Consider the following 22,532-nt stretch of genomic DNA (forward strand, 5'->3'; position numbering starts at 1 on the left):
CTCTGAAAGAACAGACCAAGTTACTGAAAACTTCCATACAAAGATCTAACTTGATCTGAAAACTACAGTAAGACAAGAGATGACGGAGGCCACCGATTAGAAATAGCACAGAAATGCACAGAGAACAGCTGTCTGTTCCACTACCATACAGGAAGAGGGAAAATCATCAAATAAAGGTCAAGAGGCTGCAGGTCCACAGGGTCCTGTAACTGCTCTCAGTCCACAAAAAAGGTGTGGAAATTGCTACGCAGGGAATGAAGTAGAGGAAGTTCAAAAGCAGAGAAGAGTGGCAGATGTAGCCTAGCGTTTCACCACTCTTGCACCATTTTCTACGTCCTCCATGCACAGTCACCATCAGAGCTATGATACGAGGCTGAGGGAAGTTCTAGTCTGACCAAGTACCTTCAAACCTTACACAGAATTTTCCTGTAGGCATATGAACTTCATGAATCCGAGCAGGCAAAATGGTACTACACTGGTAGGAAAGCATCATTTGGGAGTTTTATTGCATTTTAGCTGCACATGGGGATAAAGACGTACTCTTTAAAAGAAGGACAATCATCAGTGAAGAAATAAGAAAAATCGAAGTAGTCTAAGTGTTATTTCATTGCCTTCTCCAAGTGTATGGTCACCTACATCCACTGAAGCCTTCTCCTTATTTAAAGGCCTACATGTTATAGGTGATATCTGCTAACAGCTTACCCTTCTCAAAGCTCAACAGCATTACCAAGAGTTTATTGCAAGTCTTGCTCCATGCTCCTGCTGCCGCACAATTTGCAAAGGCACTTCCCTACACACTGGGTTTACGTACTTGAAGGTATTGCATTTAGAGAACAGCTACCCAACAACACAAAATTAGGGTCAATTTTACTTCTGGGCTTTAAACATTATTCCAGAATACACAGCGTAAGTGTTGTAGTCTCTTTTCAACCTGTAACTTACACTTGGCAAAAGTAAGTAGGAAAAGAAAAAACAAACTTCTTTTTATTTTATTTTTCACTTTTTGAAAGCATTTTACACAGGTTTTGATCTTCAGAATACCTTGGAATCAGTAGAAAAAACTAACTGAACAGTTTGTCTTTACAATAGAAACCTTTCAGGAGTCAAAATTGAGACTAAAAAAATACATGCAAAACATACTCCTTTCAAAACACAACTTGAAACAAAGCACCAAACTACACAAATATGCAGAATGAAACAGCATTTAACATCACAGAAGTAGTCTTCATAAAAGGTGTAAAAGTCACCTATTCACTAGGCACTGTTCACTTGTTTAAACAGAAGAGACAATAAAAATATTGTCCACAAACTTGCAATTTCAACTCAAAGGCTGTAGCTAGAAATTCCTCTACATGTCATGCTTTAATAGCGACCTGAAAGAAAAAACAAAATACATACACCATTAGACTTCTAAGGATTGACAGATTTTTAAGAGTTCTGTCTAAATTCACTGCCACCCCTCAAGTCTGCAATGAATCTGAAAGTCTTACGATTTGTCTATGACAAAGTCCAGCAGTCAGTACAGTTCCGCCAGTAAGTTCCTTTGTGCAGAAAAACTCCAATTCCTGTCATATGCCCAGGGCTGACGTTTCAGCACAATGAGAACTCACATTGTAACTGTTCCCTACGTATCAGTAAAAGCAGTTACACTTGTTTTCATTTGGACACAAAGGATAAACATGAGAGCACAACCTATTCATTCACCCTGTATCCATTACAAAGGGAGTATGCTAGGAATGCTATTGTGTTTTATTAACTTTCAGCCATCAAAATGCAGCTTTATCTTCCATGCAAATAAGCAACTCAGGGGAAAAAAAAGCACTGTTTGGACCTCGGATGAAGTTAATCTCTTTAACAAGTTATGTTGGGAAATTTAGTTTCAGTGTTATAATGTGCGAGGCTTGGGAACTCGGCCCTGCTGTCCTAGAGGTAACCCAAACTGTCAGTGTACTACAAAATCCTGTTTTAACAGAGTTTCAGAGAAAGAAACAGTCCATCAGACTTTTTAACAAGTGGTATTATCTAGTTTATTTTGACTAAATATTTGCTCTGTCCTCGAGGTTGCCAGTTGCTCAATGAAACATTAAAGGGAACTGTGGTTCAAAAAAAAAACTACACTGAAGTCAAGCAGTCTTTATGGACACAAAAGCTCAAAAGAAGTTCAAGCAAAGTGGAAATTTGCTTCTGATATGCAAGCTCTGAGTCTACTTACGAGGTGAATAGGATCGAGATCTGGATCGAGATCTGTAGCCCCCTCGGCTGTAATAGGGGGATGGTGATCTCCTCCTGTGAAAGGGGGCAACAGAAACAATCCCTTCATTAGAGCCTGCCACAGATGAGTGGCAGCAACTTTACGTGGATACCCCTAACCCGATCCTGGTATCAAGAGTGTACTTGGGAAAGCTAACGAGCACATAAGTAGCTGATCAACATTTCCACTGGGTAACAAAGCAAAGATTTGAATTTTCTTAATACTCTTTTTATTACCGTGTCAGAGCAACATTACTCTGGTCTAACAGAAGAAATACAAGCTCTCTTGCATTCACCATTTGACTACATGTGATTTTAGCGTTTCAAGCCAGGAGCATCCCAAACAAGCAGTGCAAGCCAAATCACACCTTAACTTTTAATCTTAATTATTTGTTCTGCAATGAGGAGTTCTCATTTGACCAGCTGTCACTGCTACAACCAACCTCACTCCCAAACCCCTCCAATCCAGGCACTCCCAAGTTTTGCATTTCATTGCCTAGTTCCACTAATCTCCTAATAAAATAAAATAAAAAATCCCCAACCATTCAGGACATTAAGTTCTTGGCATAAATCACAAGTTTTTCCTGCACAAAGCTGCACTACCCTGTCCCTATACTAACCTTTGAAATTAATTGCCCTGCTCACTGAAGAGCTGCAAGTACTCAGCATCCACTCAGTTTCTGTTAATGTGTTTAAAGATATCCTAGAGTTCATTCATAGAATACTCAAAACATACGTGTAAGAATATTTCCACTGTTGACCGGACACTGAAAGCTTTCCTATCATACCTGTAAAACTGATCCCTGTCTTGAACAGCTCTCCATCCTCCTCCTCCTCCGCCACCACCTCCTCTGTGAATACAAAAGCAGAATGACTTTTGAAAATTTTAAAAATAAACACAAAAGTTCATTGTACAAGCAAAAAGCATCATCAAGCACAAGAAAATTATGTAAAGACAGGAAAACATTGGTTCCTACACTGGATAATGCTGAATTACTTCCATTATATTCATTTTTAGGTATTCGTGGAATGAGTTGGCTAAACTTGGTGTCAAGGAGCAGTTAAAGAGGACTCATGTTCCAGCTGACCAACATTGTATTTTACAATGTCATACTCTCCAACAAGCAGCAGTTTAAGATCGGTACATAGCCTTCACTTCTAAGGCCATTTCTGTTCTCAGATGCTTACCCACTCGAGGCAAGCAATTTTACTTATTTATTTTTAAATTAGCATGATCAATTCACTGTCCTGAGGAAAAAGTGGATTCCAAGGTGGATGCAGAGAAAAAAACCACCCCCTTACATTTTAACACTTCACAATCATGTTTAAACGAGGGCATTTAAGAATTTGAGGTACAGCTTTTCCTTTTACAGGAGCTGCCTAGAACTGAAACAATACATTATAGTATGTAACAATATTAAGTGGTTGGGCTGGTACCTCCACAGATTTAGATACAGCAAAGCATTACCAGGAGGAGACTAAATCAAGTTTGGATTACGGAACAGTCACTGCCACAGATGCCTCACAGCAACTCAAAAAAGGCCATAAATCACATGAAGGACAAAGAACCCCTAAACACCACACTTTCAATCAGCAGGTCTCCCTTTTAATTTTTTTTTTTTAAAGTCTTCTCCATTTGGTAGATAGCCAGTGTGCAAGTTAAGTTTTTTTAAGGTTATTCTTCAGTTTACAGATAACTCTTCCAGACAAGATTAAGCATCCCATGGCAATGAGGAGAATTAACATGACAATTCCCATCTGAAATTGTATTTCCCTTAAGGCTTCATAGCACAGAGGGCAAGGAAGGGAAAAACACAAAATTGTTACCAATTGGTGTTCTAGGGTGGAGTAGTAGTATGCAATGCTATACTGCATCTTTAACAATTCTATCCTTCCCTTCCTCAAGGAAGTGCTTGTGACATACACAACACTATTCTCTCTCCCTCAAACGACCAATGCCTGTAGGATGCGAAAGTAGGTACCTAACCTGGGCAGACCATGCTATTTTAAAAGTAGCCACACACAAACCATTTATGGCTTACTTTCAATCTTTCAGTATCTGCTATGGAAGGACATTATAAAGGTTCTGCAGTGAGCTTTAAAACATTGGGGTGGGGTTTTTTGTTGGTTGGTTGGCTACTTTTTTTTTGTTTTGTCCTGCCCCCCCCCCCCCCCCCCTTTTTTTAAGATGGGAATTGTCAATATTCTGAGTATTTCCACCCCAAAGCCCTAGTTCACAACAAACACAGGATGGGAGAGCGTGTAGAAAGGTCAGAACATCACGCATCACATAACTGTCTCAAAGACCTGGACTGAAGCATGGCCATGAATTCTGATAAAGCTACACTCAGACTAGTACACTAACTGAAGTAGCCCATCTTCTCACATCACGTCTTACTAGTCTGCTCTTCCTCGTCTAATGCATGTACTCTTCTTTTATGTTCAGTCACTACCACAGTCTGCAACTATTCTCACTAGCATGCACCCAGAACTGAGTAGTTACAACTTCTGATAATGTTTTACAAACATCTCAGCCACTGTTTGCTATCAGGAATGAAAAAGGTAACACTTGAGCACTGAAGACTTAGGGTCATGCCACAATCTAAACAAGGAATAAACTACATTTTAAGAACATGCAAGCAGCAAACAACAGATTTCAAGGACAACCAGTACACCCTGACCGACCCTTTATGAAAGAATAAGAAAATCTGTACTATGAAGAAGTGCAAGAAGACAGACCAATGGTGTAAAACTCCCACCAAACACTGCATAGCCCCACATCTTCTACTGGTCCTTAGGTACCTTTGCCATTTTTATAGGTTTACATCAGAACCCCATACAAAAAAATAGAAAGTGGGAGAAGCAAGCTAGAAACACCACTTAACAGATTGCTTAGCAGGCTATGTTGCAAGTCTTTTCTGTTCCCCAACACTTTGGCGAGCTGCTTCAGTTAATTTACCCACTAGATTTCAGTTAATTACTTTTAGTATAGTAAGTGAGACGAGGCTATGTTAAGTATCCCAAGCAAGTTTTTGTACCTTGTGCTCTGAAACAAACTGAAAGTTTGGCCAGAGAGCCATATACCACATATGAAAGCCTACATACAAGTCCTGGCAAAGTAAACCCCAACATATCTTGGTTCTTGTATGCCCAATATCAACTTCAGATTTTAGCTGCTACAGTCCTCCAAAATGTTCAAACCACTGATGTTTCAAGGAAATGGACTGCTAGAGGCAGAGAAGTACCCTAATGACTGCTTCCCAGAAATGTGAGCAGAACACTTGTCTCCTGTGTTCACTGTGATGATGTAGAGCACCTTGATGCCCTCCCTGCCCCCAGCAGCACTGAAGCCCTGTAGAAGCAAGGCAGCTGATTTAAGGGACAACAGCAAGGCAGGGAGGGGAGAAACAGATTGGAAGCAATGCCAACAGCCTGGGAAGGAGAAAAAGTGGCTGAAAATAGTACGAGGGGAAGGAAATTACTGCCCTCAGTCACTAACAATGACCATACAGCTACCAATACAAGTATAAAGATGTTATTTTCTTCTACACCTAGAAAGCAACAGAAGAGTACACTGAAAGCTAAGGTCACAGAATTTATTATTTCCTTTGTCTTTGACCTATAATGTGACAATGCAGTCGAATTCATCTATTTCCATAAATACATGGTTGCCATCAGGGAACAATCATAAATCCACCCATTGCTGATGCATTTAAGCTTTGCAAGCCACTTAGAAAGTATTACTGTAGAATTCTGCAACTACAGGAACGTTTGGTAATTGCAGACAGAAAAAATGAGCTCTTATCTTTGAGTCCAACTTAATAGTGTCCCAGAAATTCACAGGGGACAAGTCTTCTTGGCAGTCGTAATGGAAAATGCAGAAGACAAACTTGCTCCGTCACCAAAACCAATTACTTACAAAATCTATTGAAAACATAGTTGGTATCAACTTTACTAGCCCTCTGACAATGTATATATCGCCACCTGAATATTCACCTCTTTTAGCTAACTACTATGCTGTCAAACACAGAAGTTTAGACTGCAGACAGACAGAAATAGGAGGTATGAGTCCTTCAAGTAAAACGCACTCTTTCAACCCGACAGAGTATGTTAAAAAAAGCTTTTTTAATGCACATGTCCAATACAGAACAGGTAATGTTCCAATCCCTGGTTCCTTATTTTTGTCAAGATTTGAGGTGCCATAATTACTAGTAGGGGATACTGGTGACCACTGCGATTTTCCACTTTGCCTACTGCACTATGCTCAAAAGATAAGTTGGCACTGTAATATCAACTCAAATATTAGATCTGCACCTGTATTCCCACCATTTCAATGCTAACAGATGAACCAACAAAAGATTCTTTTAAAATCAGAATATAGAGAACATACATTGTTTTTCAAAACTTAATGCAGATTAGAAATATCATGGACTAACTCATGCCACAGGTTAAACATCACAAAGTATTGCTCAATCTGACCAGTCTGATTTGTACTGAGCAGTCATTTTGGTAAAGATTTCATAGTAAGATTCCAGAATGACAGTGAGTGCAAAAATATTTTGGCATACATATGTAGGATGAACTGCTTAACACTTACATAGGTAGAAATGTAGATGAGAAAGCAGTTTAAAAGGAGTCAAATATTACAAATATTGCCTCACCTGTATGACCTGCTGTAATAGTCACGATCATCATACCCTCTGTCATACCCTCTGTCATAGTAATCTCGTCGTCGTGAGCTGCCACTACAAGTAGTGAAAGAAAATTACATTTAATAAAATATAAAGTATTGTTTGCAGTGCTTTTCAGTAGGCATACAGTCAGTTATAGAGGATATACCATTTTAACTGGGTTACATTATTACCTTGCATCCTCTCAGTTGAAATGATTGTAACCACTCCTACTTTCCCATCAGCGCAGATGGAACAGAACTACTTAAATAATTGCTTTTTAAAATGCTTGAACTTTAAGACAGCTACTTCCCTACTTGGTCTGAAACCTCTTAACCTTTCGGTATCACAGGCACATGAGGAATTCCATTCTGTGACAACTCTTCATTCACTTTTAACTCTCTGAAAACTCCTTTTGGAAGAACTTTCCAATTAAAAAACCAACCTGCAGTCTCAACACAACATCAACTACATAACCACCAGTACCATAAGCTGAAAGTCTTGGGAAAATAACTGGGAAATGACTTGGGAAAACAATTTACATTCTTGGCAACTTTAAGTCAAAAGCGTACTCTATGGATAGGGCAAAATGCACCACACAGCTGCTCAATCAGTATTTGTTAATCCACTCTTGAAAACTTGAGCTTGTAAAAGACATTAATATTTGAAGGTACAGAGGACAACAACAACAACAACAAATCTTACTGTAGACTTATTTAAATGTTTAGATAGCTCATGTCTGGGCTGCATAACTAAGGAACACAGTTCCTGCTCACTGTAATTCAGGCTGACCCTAGATCAGACACTGACAAGTGCTACATAAATTAACCCCTCCTATCTAAAGAGCTGGAAAGATACGCATTACTACTGATGGCTGTCCACATGCAGTCTTTTTTTTTTTTAATTCTGAAGAGCTTCCTTTATCAGTTGAGTTTTTTAGTTTTCAGAAGCTTTGCCAGATAACCACATCAGTGTTAGCACAGCTCTTGTTAAAGTGACTTTTTTTTAAAAAAGTAATTAGGCATCGACAGTGATTTTTGTATTTTAGTTTCTAGTACTGAAACATCCACATAATGTACAGCACACAAGTCATAAGCAAGGAAACAGCTTTCAGAACAGTGCATTAATGCAAAAGGCTGATAAAAACTAGGAAATCCACACAGAATCAGGTCTCCTAGAGGAGATACAGAAAAGTTTAAAAAAACCCCACAATTATTACAATTCTGTTTGGAATTCTGTTTGTTTCCTATTCTGGTTTGGAAAAAATCCCACACAGGTAACTTACTAAGTGGGTCTTCCCATATAGATTCCCGGTGTAGGTGTGTGAGGTCTTTTTGTTATGGAGAAGTCTACCCGGATCCTTCTTCCATCCAGCTCCATTCCATTGGCACGTTCCTTTGCCTAAATGGAGTGATAGAATACAGTAAGCTGTAGGTATGAACTGTATTAGCAAGACAAGTTTCTAACCACAGCTTCAAGTATTATGAGAAGTCCTAAAATAGCTCAGTTAGGATGCACATCTAAGTTTCACTTATTCCTTATACATAACACCTAACACAATCAGTAAGACATTCTAGGCCAGCTGGATTTAAGCTTCTGTAATCACTTAAAACATGACTTATATTGCATAAAAAGCCTGAAAGGAACACGATTTAACAATTGTTTCAGTATCTCTGTTTCTAACGTGATTAAGAGGAACCTTTGAACATGCTTATGTAGGGAGATGTAACTACTCCAACACACAACATGAAGCAAAGCATTTAGAAGTTAATAAAAGACTGTTATGTTAAGCTTTTTCTCCTCCAATACATCCCTCAAAACCTACCATAACCTTGAATATAGTAGTATCTGAGTCATAAGCAAATTTGAAGTAAAAAAACCAAAACCATTGGGTTTTTTTCTGCCAAGTAACAGGACCTACATCCAAAACTCCAACCTAACATGGAAGCCTTCATGCCAAATTTGGAAAAGACGACACTAGAGTCTTCAAGTAGGGGAATTTATGCAGAATATAAGCCTAGTTATAGCCCATAAGCACACTGCTCTCCAAGGGCTGGCCTGAGTGTACAATTCTATACCTGGCAAGTATACAATTCCCTGTTCATTCTGTAGCACTTGTAAACACAAATCCCACCATTTGTTACACTGTATTGACATTGCTTCCATCTACTAAATCCCTTTGGGTTTCCCATGGACATTTGCAGGCACCAGGAAGCCATGTACAGTCTGGCCTTTTATTTTCAGAAAAGATTCCCCCCGCCCCTTTCAGACTGAAGCACTAGAAGTCAGCCAAATGCATGTTCGCACTCCTAAAGAGAGCTCTGAAATGGCTGTCTGGTCCACTTTGAACACACCTGTTAGTAAATACAAGATCACATGTGGCGTTAGGAAGGAACTCTCATCTCATAATTAAAACACGAGAGACTGTGTTTCCATTTTCTTTTCCCTGTTGGCATAGTTTGCACTATGGCTAGCCTGAAGTTTGCTTTTGTGAATTACACAACAGCTCAGCCTGCACAGGGTCCAGTATTCATGCCTCTTCACTCTCTCCTCTGGTACACAGTAGATATCTTTTGAACTAAGACTCTGACATTTATTGTGAGGTGCCAAATATTTTTTAGGCCCTGAGTTTCCCCAGGCTATGTCCTGTTACAGAATATACATCCCAGCAACTGAGAACACAGCAAACATGTCATACATTCTGTACCCCAACCTACTTCCTTAGCATCCTCAACGTTTTCGAAGTACACAAATGCAAATCCTCTGGAACGCCGAGACTGCTGATCATACACAATGGAAACATCGGCAATTGGACCATACTTGGAGAAAACTTCTCTAAGATCTCTTTCTGTGGTGTACAGACTCAATCCAAACACACCAAGACAACAGTTTGGGTCAGGATTTGCCTAAAGGAAGGGACAGATTGATATTAGAATAAAATTGCTTCTATTTGCAATACAAGGTGTTTCACAAGTTGTGACTCTCAGAGCTTCAAGACAAAAGAACAAAAAAGATACTGCTGAGATTCAGGTTGGGTTAACTTGCTAATAGACACTATTACAACCAAACCTACAGATACACAAGCCTCCTTTCACAAAAATACTTTGCATTTCTCAAGGTACTGTACAAACTACAGTTACAGCACATAATAGGTACTGTATTTAAAAGTTTTCCCTCCAAAGGCTAGCTGGTGACTGCTGAATGTGGAGACACATATACACAGAGGCCTGGATCACATCGTCATTTGTGTTAGTTATCTCTTTTTGCCCCCTACTTCAGCACAAACCACATCACACTCAGCCACCTGAGCCTGTAAAGCAGCTAAAAGCAAGCTGGTTTGCATGCTCATTTAATAAAGACACCATCAAAACAGCTTTTAATGAAATGTTTTATTTTCCCAAGCTTCATAATCAAGAAAAACACAAATGTTTCTACCTCCTAATTCTACCCCCATCCTTTGCTGCATACATTCACTCAGTTATTACTGCAGGTATAATGACAACAGCCTGCACTGGTAGCACTTCTAAAAGCATCTGTTAAAAAACAAGACACCCCCACCCCACAATCCTAAGCAAACTTATGGAGAGCCATGGTTTATCAAAAGTCAAATGGCAATTAACCTCAACATCATCTTTTAAATAGACCTGAGCGGGAAGCGGAATGTTTTTCTGGAAAACCCCAATGAATTAATTCAGTGATTTCAGGATGTATTCAGGACTATGTATGAGTCATCTACTTCTGTAACAGACATACCCTGTTTCCAATATGACGTCTGCGAGTAGACATGGGTGAATGGCTGTGACTGTGTCGTCGCCGATAATCCCGACTGTAAGACCTACTTCTGGATCTCCTATGAGAGCGGGAACGAGAGCGTGATCTTGTGTAGTGTCTACGGGAACTCCTCCTTGATCTAGATCTGAGGAAAAAAAGAAAAAGGTACAGTGTTGCATTCATTTGGTTTTTTTCACCCTTCAAAAATATGTCAGATATTCACAAACAAAAAGCCCAAATAACCATTTTCTAAAAACCTGCAATACCACATGATTCAGCTATAATCAATTTAGTCACTATTCTCAAGGACTGTGTGCCAAATCTTTACAATTACATTACTGTAGATGCTCTCAGAGCATTTCTACTGCAGAGCAGGAACCTCAACTTCCATTTTAGTTAGCTTTTAACTTTCTCTAACAAGGCTATCCTAGTTTGACACAGTATATGCTTAGAATATTCACAGCATTTACAGTAACATTTAAGTAAAAATAGCTGGGGTGGCTTTCTTTTAAAGAACAGAGAAAGGGAACAGGAGTAAATATGACAACATAAAGCACGCACGATTGCAGAGGTGCACACTTCTGCTTATTCTAGCACTGCTTTCAGTGACACTGAAAAGCAAATATACTTTTTTCACATTGCATAATTACAAGCACAGAAGTCTGGCAGATGCCCCTGAAACAGACCTTATCACAACTGAAGAAATTAAGCTGTAGTAGGCTTATTTACCTTCTGGTATTTCAAGAGTTACTTAACATTAGTTGTTCATCAATGTTTACAGGTTCATGCTCCAAGCGTGTTTAGGTAAAGGTGCAACTGCTCACTAATTTCAGCCCAGGCCTCCTCAGAACAGTTCCAGAAATGTTTTCTGACAGCACTAGGTCTGTGGAGATGAGGTTCTGAAACACTTCAATTCCTTCCACTAAACCCTCAGCCCAACACAGACAGCCTTACTGAAAAGCTGGGCAGGCACTTAAACTGGAATATTACACCTGAGCTTGGCCTGCTGATGGCCATCACTGAATAATCTGCATTCCACACAACTACAAAGAAAATTGCTGCAAGGCTAAGAAGTGCAATAAACAGTTTAATATTCAAAGGCTCTTAGTCATAAATTGTTAATCTTCTGACTTGTTTGGGTCTTAAACGTCCTTCCTCTAGTCTGTGGAAGCCAAGGTAGTAAGTACTGACGAAGACCATAAGCCACCATCATTGCACAACTGTGTTTCACAGTAATACCACCACTATGCTAGCAGGAGTGAAGTCCTTAAGCTGAACCCTTTTTTACTCCTGAGCATTTAACAGCTTCTTCCATAGTCAGGATTTCTCACTAGGTTAAGTGTCACCAGACAGCCAAACTGCACAATATACACTCTGTACATCACAGGCATCCTTAAAAAAAAAAACAAAAACAAAAACGCCTTCAACCTCATCAGACATGAGCCAGCTAAGTTCTGTCCTCCTCAACTTGAAACATGTATACATGTCCAGGAGAAATTACTTCAGCATGTCCCATTACGATACTTCTAACTATGTATATAGAAAGAATAAATTATTTTTGGCAACAGAAAGTTTAAAAAAAAAAGATAACTTCCCTGAGGTGGGGAAGACAGTAAAGACAGACAGAAATAATAAGTAAAAAAAAAAGAAGTTCAACACATGCATACAGCCACATTTCAACCACTGACATAGAGAAAAACTGAAGGTAAACACAGAATTGATGGTTCCAGGTAACAGAATGCACCCATTACACTGAACAAGAGCAGGACATTTCCACACCAAGCAATCCATTATGTGAGAGAACAAGGCTTATTTTAAATAGGCACTGCTCATATTGCTGCCTTAAATGTCATACTGCCATTCTCCTTTGCTGCAAAGTCACCGCAGTTGAAAATCCTATTCCTTTGTTAAGAATTGTTTAGACTTCAGAGTAAGCCAAAGATAACAAGCTTGCTATGCTGATGATGAAAACTTCAATAAAAGCAGATTCTTAAATCAAGTACATCCACACCCCAACTGATAAATACGCCAGGACACAGATTTGTTCCCAAATCAAAGTTTAATTTATAAAGCTGGTAACTCAAAAATACATTTGCAACAAACTGCCAAGAAATATGAAAGGTCTCACAATGTTATTTCTCTGGTGAGAGCCAGTTAGATGACCTGCTCATGATCACATCCAAACGCATGACGGCACTGAAAACAGATATAAGTATGTTGGTTCTAAATATGTGCCTTGACACAATTGTGCCAGAAATCTGCTAATGAACAACTCTAACTCTGCAATATACTTCAAGTATTTCCAGCCATAGGCATTTTCAAGACAGCTGTTAAATGCTCAGGAAGCCATGGGAGTCATAAGCTTCTACTTTTGTACATCAAAAAGTCACTTCCCAGGGTATTATTTAAAGGGTGATTTCTTATAAGAGTGAATGGTTTGCCAGGTTTCTCGTAAATTCTAGATCTTGCATTTGCTTCTTCCAGCTTTTTATACAATTTATAATTGCGTTCTTACACAGTATTATGGTTATTCTGCAAGTGAGAAACATGGTGCAAGAATATGGAATCCCTAGGGTTTATGGATTAAGGTGCAGAAGGACATGCTGGGCTGGGTCCTGACTTGCTTGTTATTTTAAAATTACAATGTTCCCCAAAGGTGGTGTGCTGTCTCCATCCTCTGAGGTCTTCAAAACCCAACTGGATAAACCCCTGAGAACATGGCCTGAGCCTACAGCTGACTGCCTTGAACAGGATTTTGGACTGTACCCTTCCTGAGCTGTCCTATGAATCTCTCACTGCTAGCAACTCCAGAGGTCACTGACTTCATACTATATAACGCAATATTACTCTACCAAGTATTTATTAATTTAATTTTACATACTTGCTTTTGCACTACAGGGATTACCAAGTGCATGATTTGACACTTGTGACTATGCCTGAAGTACACAGAAGAGACAAGCTCACTCCTTTACTGTCAAAATTTCCCATGTATTTTCCTTCTCACAAAAGCCTTTCAAACCGATCACTTTGATCGTGCAAGGAGATCTAAACACAGTATTTGATAGTGTTTTCTGTCCTGGGTGATCACTAATAGCACAGTATCTTCCAGCATTGTCATCCTTCCTTCAGCCTGACCCCCAGGCTTTGGCAGGCCTAATTCATTGCTTATATACATAAAAAGTGTATTGTGAACAGCTCAACTGAAAACCCCACTGCTGAAACCCAAGTTTTTTTTAACCCAAATGCTTACGAATGAGTAAAACTATCAACATATTCATTTCTGTAATTAGCACTCAATTATCTAGACTCTTTAGAAAATAACATTATTCACCCATGTACAGGTTTTGCCCTTCTATTCATTCTTTATTAAATATGTACCTCTTACATAGCATATACCAGGTGTGTCATGTAAAGTGGCTAGCAGTGACGTTCATAGTCTTATATCTGGACTGCCAGCATATTTTATGTCTCAGTTATGTCCGTTAACAGTTTCAACAGGAATTCTGTCACTGCGCACAGCATATTTAGCAGATGAGTATAAGGACAGATAGGTAATACAGTGCAAAAAGCATTTTCATACTGTACATTCATGTTGCCATGTAACAAAAATAAGCAAGCTACTTTCTCCGCAACTTTTTTTGAGAGCTTGGAAAGCTGTCTAATCTTTAAAGCTTTCCAGCCTGTTAATTTTCAAGTTAAATTAATATATATTTAAAAGGTCAGAGATGTCTGTTGAAATTCACATTTATCTCTACTGTTTCTTTTTCATGGAATATACCGTTAACTACTCCAGAAATATCATTGCTTCCAGTGAGAAAATGTAATACATTCATGTGACCTAAAATGGAAAATCTGCTGATGCGCGTATTTCTTTTAATGCACAGAAGAACTGAGATCTAGAGTTCCTAATGCTTCACACTCAGAAACTGGCCATTACTCTAATGTAATGCCTTAAAAGGCAGACCACTTCCAAACTGTACCAGCAGAAAGCCTACACAGCTGACTACCTCTTATAAAAAGCTGCAAAAAGATCTAACTTGATAGTTTAGCTTTTCAAATCTTGAAACCACACGTCCCCCTTTGGATTCAATGTCCACAGATCACCAATTATCTCTGGAAACAGAATTGGGCTAAACTGGATTTCAGATCACCTCTGACATAATCATCTGACTTGCGAAGAGGAGGAAGAGGTAAAAGAAGTAAACTCACCTGGATTCAGACCTGGATCTAGATTTTGACCTGGAACGCCTGGAATCCTCCTTAGATCGAGATCTTGCAGGGGTGTGCCTCCCCGACTTGCCAGACCCATGAGCACTTCCGCTTCTGGAAGCAGAACGGGATTCCTGCACGCAGATATTGAAAGCCTAATTTGTACACAATTTCTCGTTTACCTAAGGTCTGTAAACAAGCTCCAGTGAAATAAATGGTAAAAATTCATATCTATGTGTCCGGGCAGTTGGCATTAGAACTGCCTAGATTTTTAAGAAGTTTTTTTTTTCCCTGGTAGACACTTCTTTACCCTGCATATACTTTTGCTATTAAACAGATAATGCATGCATGTTTAGCAAAATATACAGGGACACATAAACAGACTAGTAATTACTTAGCGTAGTGCTTTCAGATTCCAGATTACTTCTTATCTTAACTTCATTTTTATTCCTTTTCTTCATTCTTCCGTTTCAAATTCTGACTTCTTTCATCTTCCCCACTTCACACAAATTGCTCAATATTCTACAAGTGGGACTTCTGGTCTGATAATTAGCATGCATTCACTTTCTTTTTTTTCAAATTTCAGCTTCACTTATTCCTGAGCTTCAAATAATTCTCATTTATAAAACTTGTCAAATGGCGACTTCCGCATTTTCCTTCTTCAACATTAACCTTAATAGAAAAAGAACAGGATGAAGAATATTTAAAAACTCCAGGATAAAATCTAGTGCCAAAACTGAAACTAGAAAAAAAATGTTTTGTGGACTTTTACTATATATGCAGTTCAAGAATTGAATCTACCAAATGCCCTACTATTTTATAAACAGATTCAGTCAATTCAGTTTAACTTAGTACAAGTAACTGAATTTGCTATTTATGCCTGTATTTAATAGCAAATGCACAGTGGATCAACTGAATATCTACTAATGAATTCTAGCATTAGGAAACTCAAAATACTTTGCACTGTCAGCCACATACTTTGACAAAATCAACAAGAAGTGACTTAAGTAAGGTCCCTACTGCAGCCAGAGATGACTAACTGATGTGCTTTTTGAATGCAGAAAGCACAACATGGTTGGTGTTTCAATGACTTACAATTATTTTACTTTTTGGGACATTCTTGCAGTTTAGAAGGCCTAGTTTGAAGGTGTATGAGCACACTCAACCTACTCTTCCTGCACAAGTGTGATTACATACGCAGACTTCACACTCCCAAATCATAATTTTCCACCGACCAAAAATGCAGTTCTGTGCAACACACTCAAACTCTGTTCTGGAATAATACCCCATCTACTCTATTATTTACTTGCAATCTTCTTTGGTAATGATATAACCTAATTACCATTTTCAATATACACATATATATATATGTATTTTTTTTTAATCAGTATAATGCTTAACTTCAGTCACATGGCTTAAAACACTTGGTTTGAACACACTAGAAGGTATCTATTTCAAGATATCAGAGAAAATTTAAAATTAAGCAGCAGAATTCTATTTTTTCCTAAAAATAAACAATTCTAAATTTTGTGTCAATTCTGATCAAGAATGCTCACTAACGACACCGGAGTAACAGATTTTTCTCAAAAATCACTTGTATCTTTGTAACATCTCTTAAACATGAACACTCAACTTAATGGGCATTTTGTACTAAGCATTCAGAAATTCATTTGCTAACCCAAAATTTAATCATGCTTAAACCACTTCCATTCAACTTAAAACAAAGTTTAGCTATTTACAATTGCCTACCATACAATACTGGGGAACAGGACATGACTTGCAGGAGAAAGCAGATTTTCAATACCAAGAGCAACAGAAATAATGCAAAGTTGGTCAAGGCCGTATTCTCCTCTGCAAAAATGTTTAAAGAGGTGTTCTGAACTATAGCCACCTCATATATTAACCCTGCAAAGGGCAGTGCAAATACTGAGAACTAATTTAAATTACAAATAACAAATTTAACCTAAACCCACTACTACCTTCAAAAGAAAACAATCCATGGAGATGAGTTCTGAGCTAATGTATTAATTTAGCCATAAGAAGTCTTCAACTCTTTTAAAAAGGGTTAGACAAAGCAAGATTGAAGAAGGGCTAAAAACCAAAACTAAGGCTGTTCTTGATTTGAGGAAAAATACTTCTGTTCAAGAAACATAACTCTCTGACAGATTCAGGCTAGACAGAAGCTGCCATATACTGAAAAGGACAAGAAATGCACAATGGGAGGGAAGCAGCAGGGAGGATCTTGCCCATAAACATACCCCATATCCTTTAGTTTTGAGAAGTCAATAAGCTTTCAAGAAATCAGTAGAGAAATGGTATTTGCATAAGGAAATGAGCCAAGTCCTCACCTATTCAATACATTTATTTGGACAATCTTTGGTATATTATGTTAAGACTGATGTGGAAACTGGACACCTAGGATCTGAGAAGAAACTTAGGAAGAAAAAAACTTAAGACAACTGTATATCTAAATCAGAAAATGAAACAGCTGGCTTAATTTCAACAAGCTCCTTTGGACTTCACAACATTTTCCAGTTTTTAAACATCTACATTTTGTTTCCAGATCATCCTTCCTCAAAGCCCTTATCTTCAATCTAATACATTTTACAGCATTATGTCACTTCTTTATTACTTCCGGCCTCAAAGGAATTCATTGCACCTCGCCTGCTCCAGATATTACTAGGACTGGTAATCCCTAAAATTCAAAGTTGTTACCCTCCCCACCACAACCCCCAGGAAATCCTCCCTACCCAAAGTTTCAAGCACCAGGAGTCTGCAGCACTCCAAACTTAATTTACTCCCCATTATACTGACACTCATTGAAGGGTCACAAAGGCCACTCATTTAAATTGCAGAGTTTCTACTATCTAGTTTTGTTGTTCTTGATACATTTTCTTTCTCTACTTTTTGCTCTTTCACTTTGTGAATTTCAAATTTTTCTTAAATGCCAAAGTAGGCTCCTGTCATGGCATGCAGAAGAGAGAAGAAGAAACAACCTTCTTTATCCTGCCTGTATTCAAACACTGCTGGTAAGCAGATCAAGACTGGCGTTTGCTATTAAATAACTGGGTTTTTTTCTAACCTTGAGTTTGTGAAGCGTGAATTTTAAAAACTACCAGATCCCTTGATCTTTACCAACAGTTCTTCCCCTTCATCAGGCATTACTGGAATTCAGGTGGAAGCCCTTAAGTCTAGGCTTGTGGTTTCCAAACTATTCTTTCCATACTTTAAGCACATTAAAACCAACATGTAATACTGAAGGGACGATACTTTTATTTTAACACCTCTAAGCATATCCATAAAGATGCAGTACAGTCATCTACTCTATAAGCAGGAAATGTCACAACAGCAGGATTATTTTGGGGGCAGTAGGTAGAAAAGGTTTCCAGACAGAAGCAGCTGCAAGGTAATTTAAGCGAGGACCATGTGTTCTTTGCACTTCTGAGAACCAGTTTTTCCTCATGGGAATACAAGTTACAGATTTCAGTTACTTAATGTAAGATACAGGCAAATAAAATTATTAGTATTTTTTAAATCCTAAATCCCTACAAACTTACATATTTTCACTTGTTTTCCTAAGGAAGGGTGCAGCCTCACATTACACATTCCCAAATCTGCAGTCAGGTTTATTCAAGGTATAATTGTGCTATCTTCACATTCCTTCAACCTCTCTACTACTGAATTTAGCAATTGATCCAACAGAAAAATAACACCTTTTGCCTCTCTTCCCCCTGAAGCACAGAGTCACCAGATCAGATCACTGCTGGGGGGGAGGGGGGGGACGACACGGGACGGGACTGCAAATCCACTCAGAGGGAAAGCAGAACATCCCCTTTCCACAACAGTTTCCAAACTCCACCAAAAAAAAGACAAGAATGTGTTTTGAAAAAAATCAAGCTAACAGACCATGAGCATGGAAGCCCAGCTTCCTCCCACCACCTCTGCCACTCATGCTGACCCTGTGGGCTCATTCAGTGCACTAAGCTGGCAAGAAACTATCCATCAGCAAAAAGCAAACTATTATCTGACAACTTAGGGTACTGAATCAACCCACCAAGAAGTCCGACCAAGTGCCAGCTGATGAAGGAGGAACACAGAAAATGACCTATCCTTTTGGTGGCATCAAGCTATCAGATTGTTTCTAAGCTTTTGAAACTGCTTTCTTAGACTTTCTTCCACAACTTAGTAGTAAAGTCAGCATTTTTGAAAATATGTGTTAAGTACCTTGTAAGTAGATCTATAAATTGAGCATTTATACCATTCAAATTACGCTGATTAAAAAAAAAAAACCAAAAAACCCGACTACCATATTAAACAGTTTCTGATCAGACACATACCAAATAATCACTATCAGTATTAACTAATTCACAGGATGAGACTATTTTTTCCTCTAACTAGTCTTCTTTCCAACCCTTCCATGCCTGAATCACATGCACCTCAGCGAGCACAATTTCAATGAATGAAAACAAAAGTGACTTGGAAAAACGTGGCAATTATTACAACATACTGACAGTATATGAAGTATTGGTAGCATTTAATAATTTAGTCTCTTCAGTTAAAAAAAGTTTCCAGAGTTCAATCCCACTATGGAGTATAAACTATAAAAGAATTTGACTGGGGATTTTTTTTTTCTTTTTAAACTGTGACATAAACCAGTTTAAGTTTGTGTTGCTGCCGAAATAGCAAGTCCCATTGCTTGTGAAAGCACCTGGTATTTCTTCTTCATCCCCAATGCTGATATTAGGACTCATGGCTACACAATCAAGTCAAGCCTGCAAACCAATGCAGCTGGAAACAGAATCAGAAAAAAATTTCAGCTGATTTAATTCCCAGATTTGACTGACTGTACAAATACTAGCACAAGGGAGAAAGCGGGAACACATTTTCAGAAGCACAATTCTTATTGGCTGCATGGACTTGGAACAGCTTAACAGACAGTTGTAAAGTCATATGCTAGATTAGTTATCCAAACACTGTCTCTACTCTGCAGAGACTTCAGCACTTCCAGGTTGAAAAAGTAGAAAGCCATTGACTCAGTAAAATATAAGCCTTAAGTAAACAAAAAATATCATAAATAACACTGGCAATCACATTAGAAAAGCCACTCCCTGATCTAGTCTGAAATAGCAGGCTTGTAGCTCTATGGTTTTATCTTTTGGTTTTACAAACACATACATTGCATACAACTTACCTATTTACGATTCACAAAAGTTCAGGCATAACTCATTTTAAGCCTTGGTGAAGATTGCCTGAACATGATTCATGTATTTTTTTTAATAAAAGTATAGAAAAGATAAAATAGAAAAGTAGGTGGGACAGCAACTGCTGTCCTATCATTCCCTGCACAATTATGTTTCAAAAAGACTGCTACAAAAGTTTTAATACTTCCACTCATTCTGATTGAAAATACAATGCAGGTTATCCTGGCAAACTTGAGTAAAGTTAGGCTACCATCTTAAACTGTTTTGCAGTCCAACTTGCACAATAGCAATTAAATCAACTTTTTAAAAAACGTAACACACAGAAATCCACCTTGAGCAAGTCAGAAGCAATACTCCCTCACTAAAAATATACCAGTTGTAACAGTGACATGAAGACTTCAATGAAAAGATAATACTGGGGGTGGCACAAGTCCATTCTTTCATCGATATATCTTCCATCGTTCATTTCCATCTACTATTTTTAGCTTCCTGAAGACCGAATTTTTCTAACCTAACCTACCTTGAAGTAGAAACACTCATACCATTAAAGATGACAGTGAATCTGAATAAGATATGGCCATATTCGAAGAAAGACACTACAAGACACTGCAATTTTGTGCTCAGAACTATGACTTTCTCTTTCATTTTTTTTGCCACCTCCAGTGAAGGTTTAAAATTTAAACTACTTATCACCTCCACAACTCCCTCTGATGCTGCAGTAAGTTAGAATCTTACAAACTGATGCTGAAAAAATAAAACAAAACACAGTATTGACCCCTGCACTGCACTTGTCTGTTGTTAATAAAAATTAAAGACCTCAAAGGAAAACAAGACTGATTCACTGAAGAAAAAACAACCATAGGTAATCTGTATTGCAGATTTACATTACAAACGTGAAGCTTAGCAGGTCATCTACTGCGATATTAGTAAAATTCCATCCAGACAGTAACATCTTCCAGCAACTATGCAGTTTAAAAGAACGTGTACTGTAGGTTTCACAAAGCAAGGATACTGGCCTAGCACTGCGAGCGTTCAGCTTGAGGTTTAACCCTTCGACTACTGCAATCGCATTTAAATTAAATTAAGAGGCCAAGCCACCTGGATGCAAGGCTGCAACTACATCAAGAAGCTTCAAGAGTTAATATTTTACAAGCAAGCGCGAGGAGCAGCAAATCGGAGCTCTAATTAGAAAGTAGTTCACCAAAAGCGAATTGCAATGCAGCTTTGGAGAATATAACAAAGGCTCAGACTACTACCGGGTCGGCGTTTTCCTTCCCTACCCAGACGTTACCTAACCGGGCTGGGGGACGGAGGAAGAGGCACCACGGCACCAGCCGAGACCGCCGCAGCCCGGCTGCGACCTCGGAGGGGGCTGAAGGGCCGTGCACCCCCAGCGCTGCCGCGGGAGGCACGGGGGAGCGGAGCCGGCCGCCCCCTGCCCTCCTGCCGGCGCTGCGGTGGCAGCTGGCAGCGGCCGCCCAGCCCCACCACAGTCCGTGCCCCGCCACGGTCGGGGCAGGGACGAGGCAGCGCCGGCGGGCAGAGAAGCGCCGGCGGGGGCGCAGCGGCAGGGCCCGGGACGCGCAGCTCCGCCGCCCTCGGCCATTTTGTCCCTCTCCGGCGCGCCCGGTCACCAGCCCAAGATGGCGCCGGGCAGACTCACCATGGAGCGCGCTGGCGGGCGGGCAGCTAGAGCGTCCCCGCCGCGCGCCCCCACCGCCTTCCCGGCTGGGCCAGCCGCCATCTTCCCCCCGCCAAGCCCCGGCCCCGCCGGGCCTCCCGCGCGTTCGCCGGGGCCTCCTCGCCCGCCGCGCCGCGGCGGCGCCTCCCGCGGCGGCTCCGCCACCCGCTCCGCCCAGGCCGCGGGACGGGGACACGGGGGCGGCCGCGTCGCCCTAAGAGGGGCGGAGGAGGGGGGAGGTGGGGTGCGGGGGCCCGGCCGGGCAGCGCACTCAAGCTCCGTGTATTACCCGCTCGCCGTAGTTCTGCTCCCCGCTGTCGCTCATCGTCCCGCCGCACCGCTCACCGCCGACCCGACCGTCCCCGGCGCCAGCGCTCTCCGCAGAGGAAGTGACGCGACCCCCGCGCGCGCGCCATGCCCCGCCCCCTCCGCCGGGGAGGTGAAGGCCCCACCCCCCCGCCGTGCGGTGGGGGCCGTGGCTTGTGGCGGCGATCGCCGGTGGTCGCTCCCCCCCCCCTTCCCCCCGCGGCGGGTTCGGGAGCTTCTCGGTCCCGGGGGGCCACAGCCTGACGAGTGACCCCTTCAGAGCCAGCCCCAGTGTCGGGTGGAGATCCTGGCCTTGGCCGCAGCCTCCCCAGGCCGGGCAGGCAGGATCTCCTCCTTTCCCCCCGGCCTCACCCTCCAGAGGCTGGGCGGGCCGTGGGAACGGTTTAAAAAAATCACTGTGATTGCAAGGGGCTTTCTTGGAGG

General features: G+C 40.4%; 1 protein-coding gene across 2 annotated transcripts; it reads right to left on the reverse strand.

The window, feature by feature from the left end:
- Nucleotides 1-958: 958 nt before the first annotated feature.
- TRA2B (transformer 2 beta homolog) lies at nt 959-22,178 on the reverse strand. 2 transcript variants are annotated; one of them, XM_069791793.1, is made up of 9 exons: nt 22,072-22,178; nt 14,901-15,034; nt 10,674-10,836; nt 9,638-9,826; nt 8,206-8,321; nt 6,912-6,995; nt 3,039-3,101; nt 2,213-2,286; nt 959-1,373 (listed from the first exon to the last, which is right to left on the reverse strand). In XM_069791793.1, the coding sequence occupies exons 1-9, from the start codon at nt 22,105-22,107 to the stop codon at nt 1,363-1,365; spliced, it is 870 nt and encodes a 289-aa protein (XP_069647894.1). In that variant the 5' UTR covers nt 22,108-22,178; the 3' UTR covers nt 959-1,362. The 2 variants fall into 2 exon arrangements, with proteins under 2 accessions (XP_069647894.1, XP_069647895.1); XM_069791794.1 differs by lacking the exon at nt 959-1,373 and having other exon boundaries at nt 2,205-2,286.
- Nucleotides 22,179-22,532: the final 354 nt, after the last annotated feature.

Source organism: Haliaeetus albicilla, chromosome 9, assembly GCF_947461875.1.
Source record: "Haliaeetus albicilla chromosome 9, bHalAlb1.1, whole genome shotgun sequence".
Taxonomy (NCBI): Eukaryota; Metazoa; Chordata; class Aves; order Accipitriformes; family Accipitridae; genus Haliaeetus; species Haliaeetus albicilla.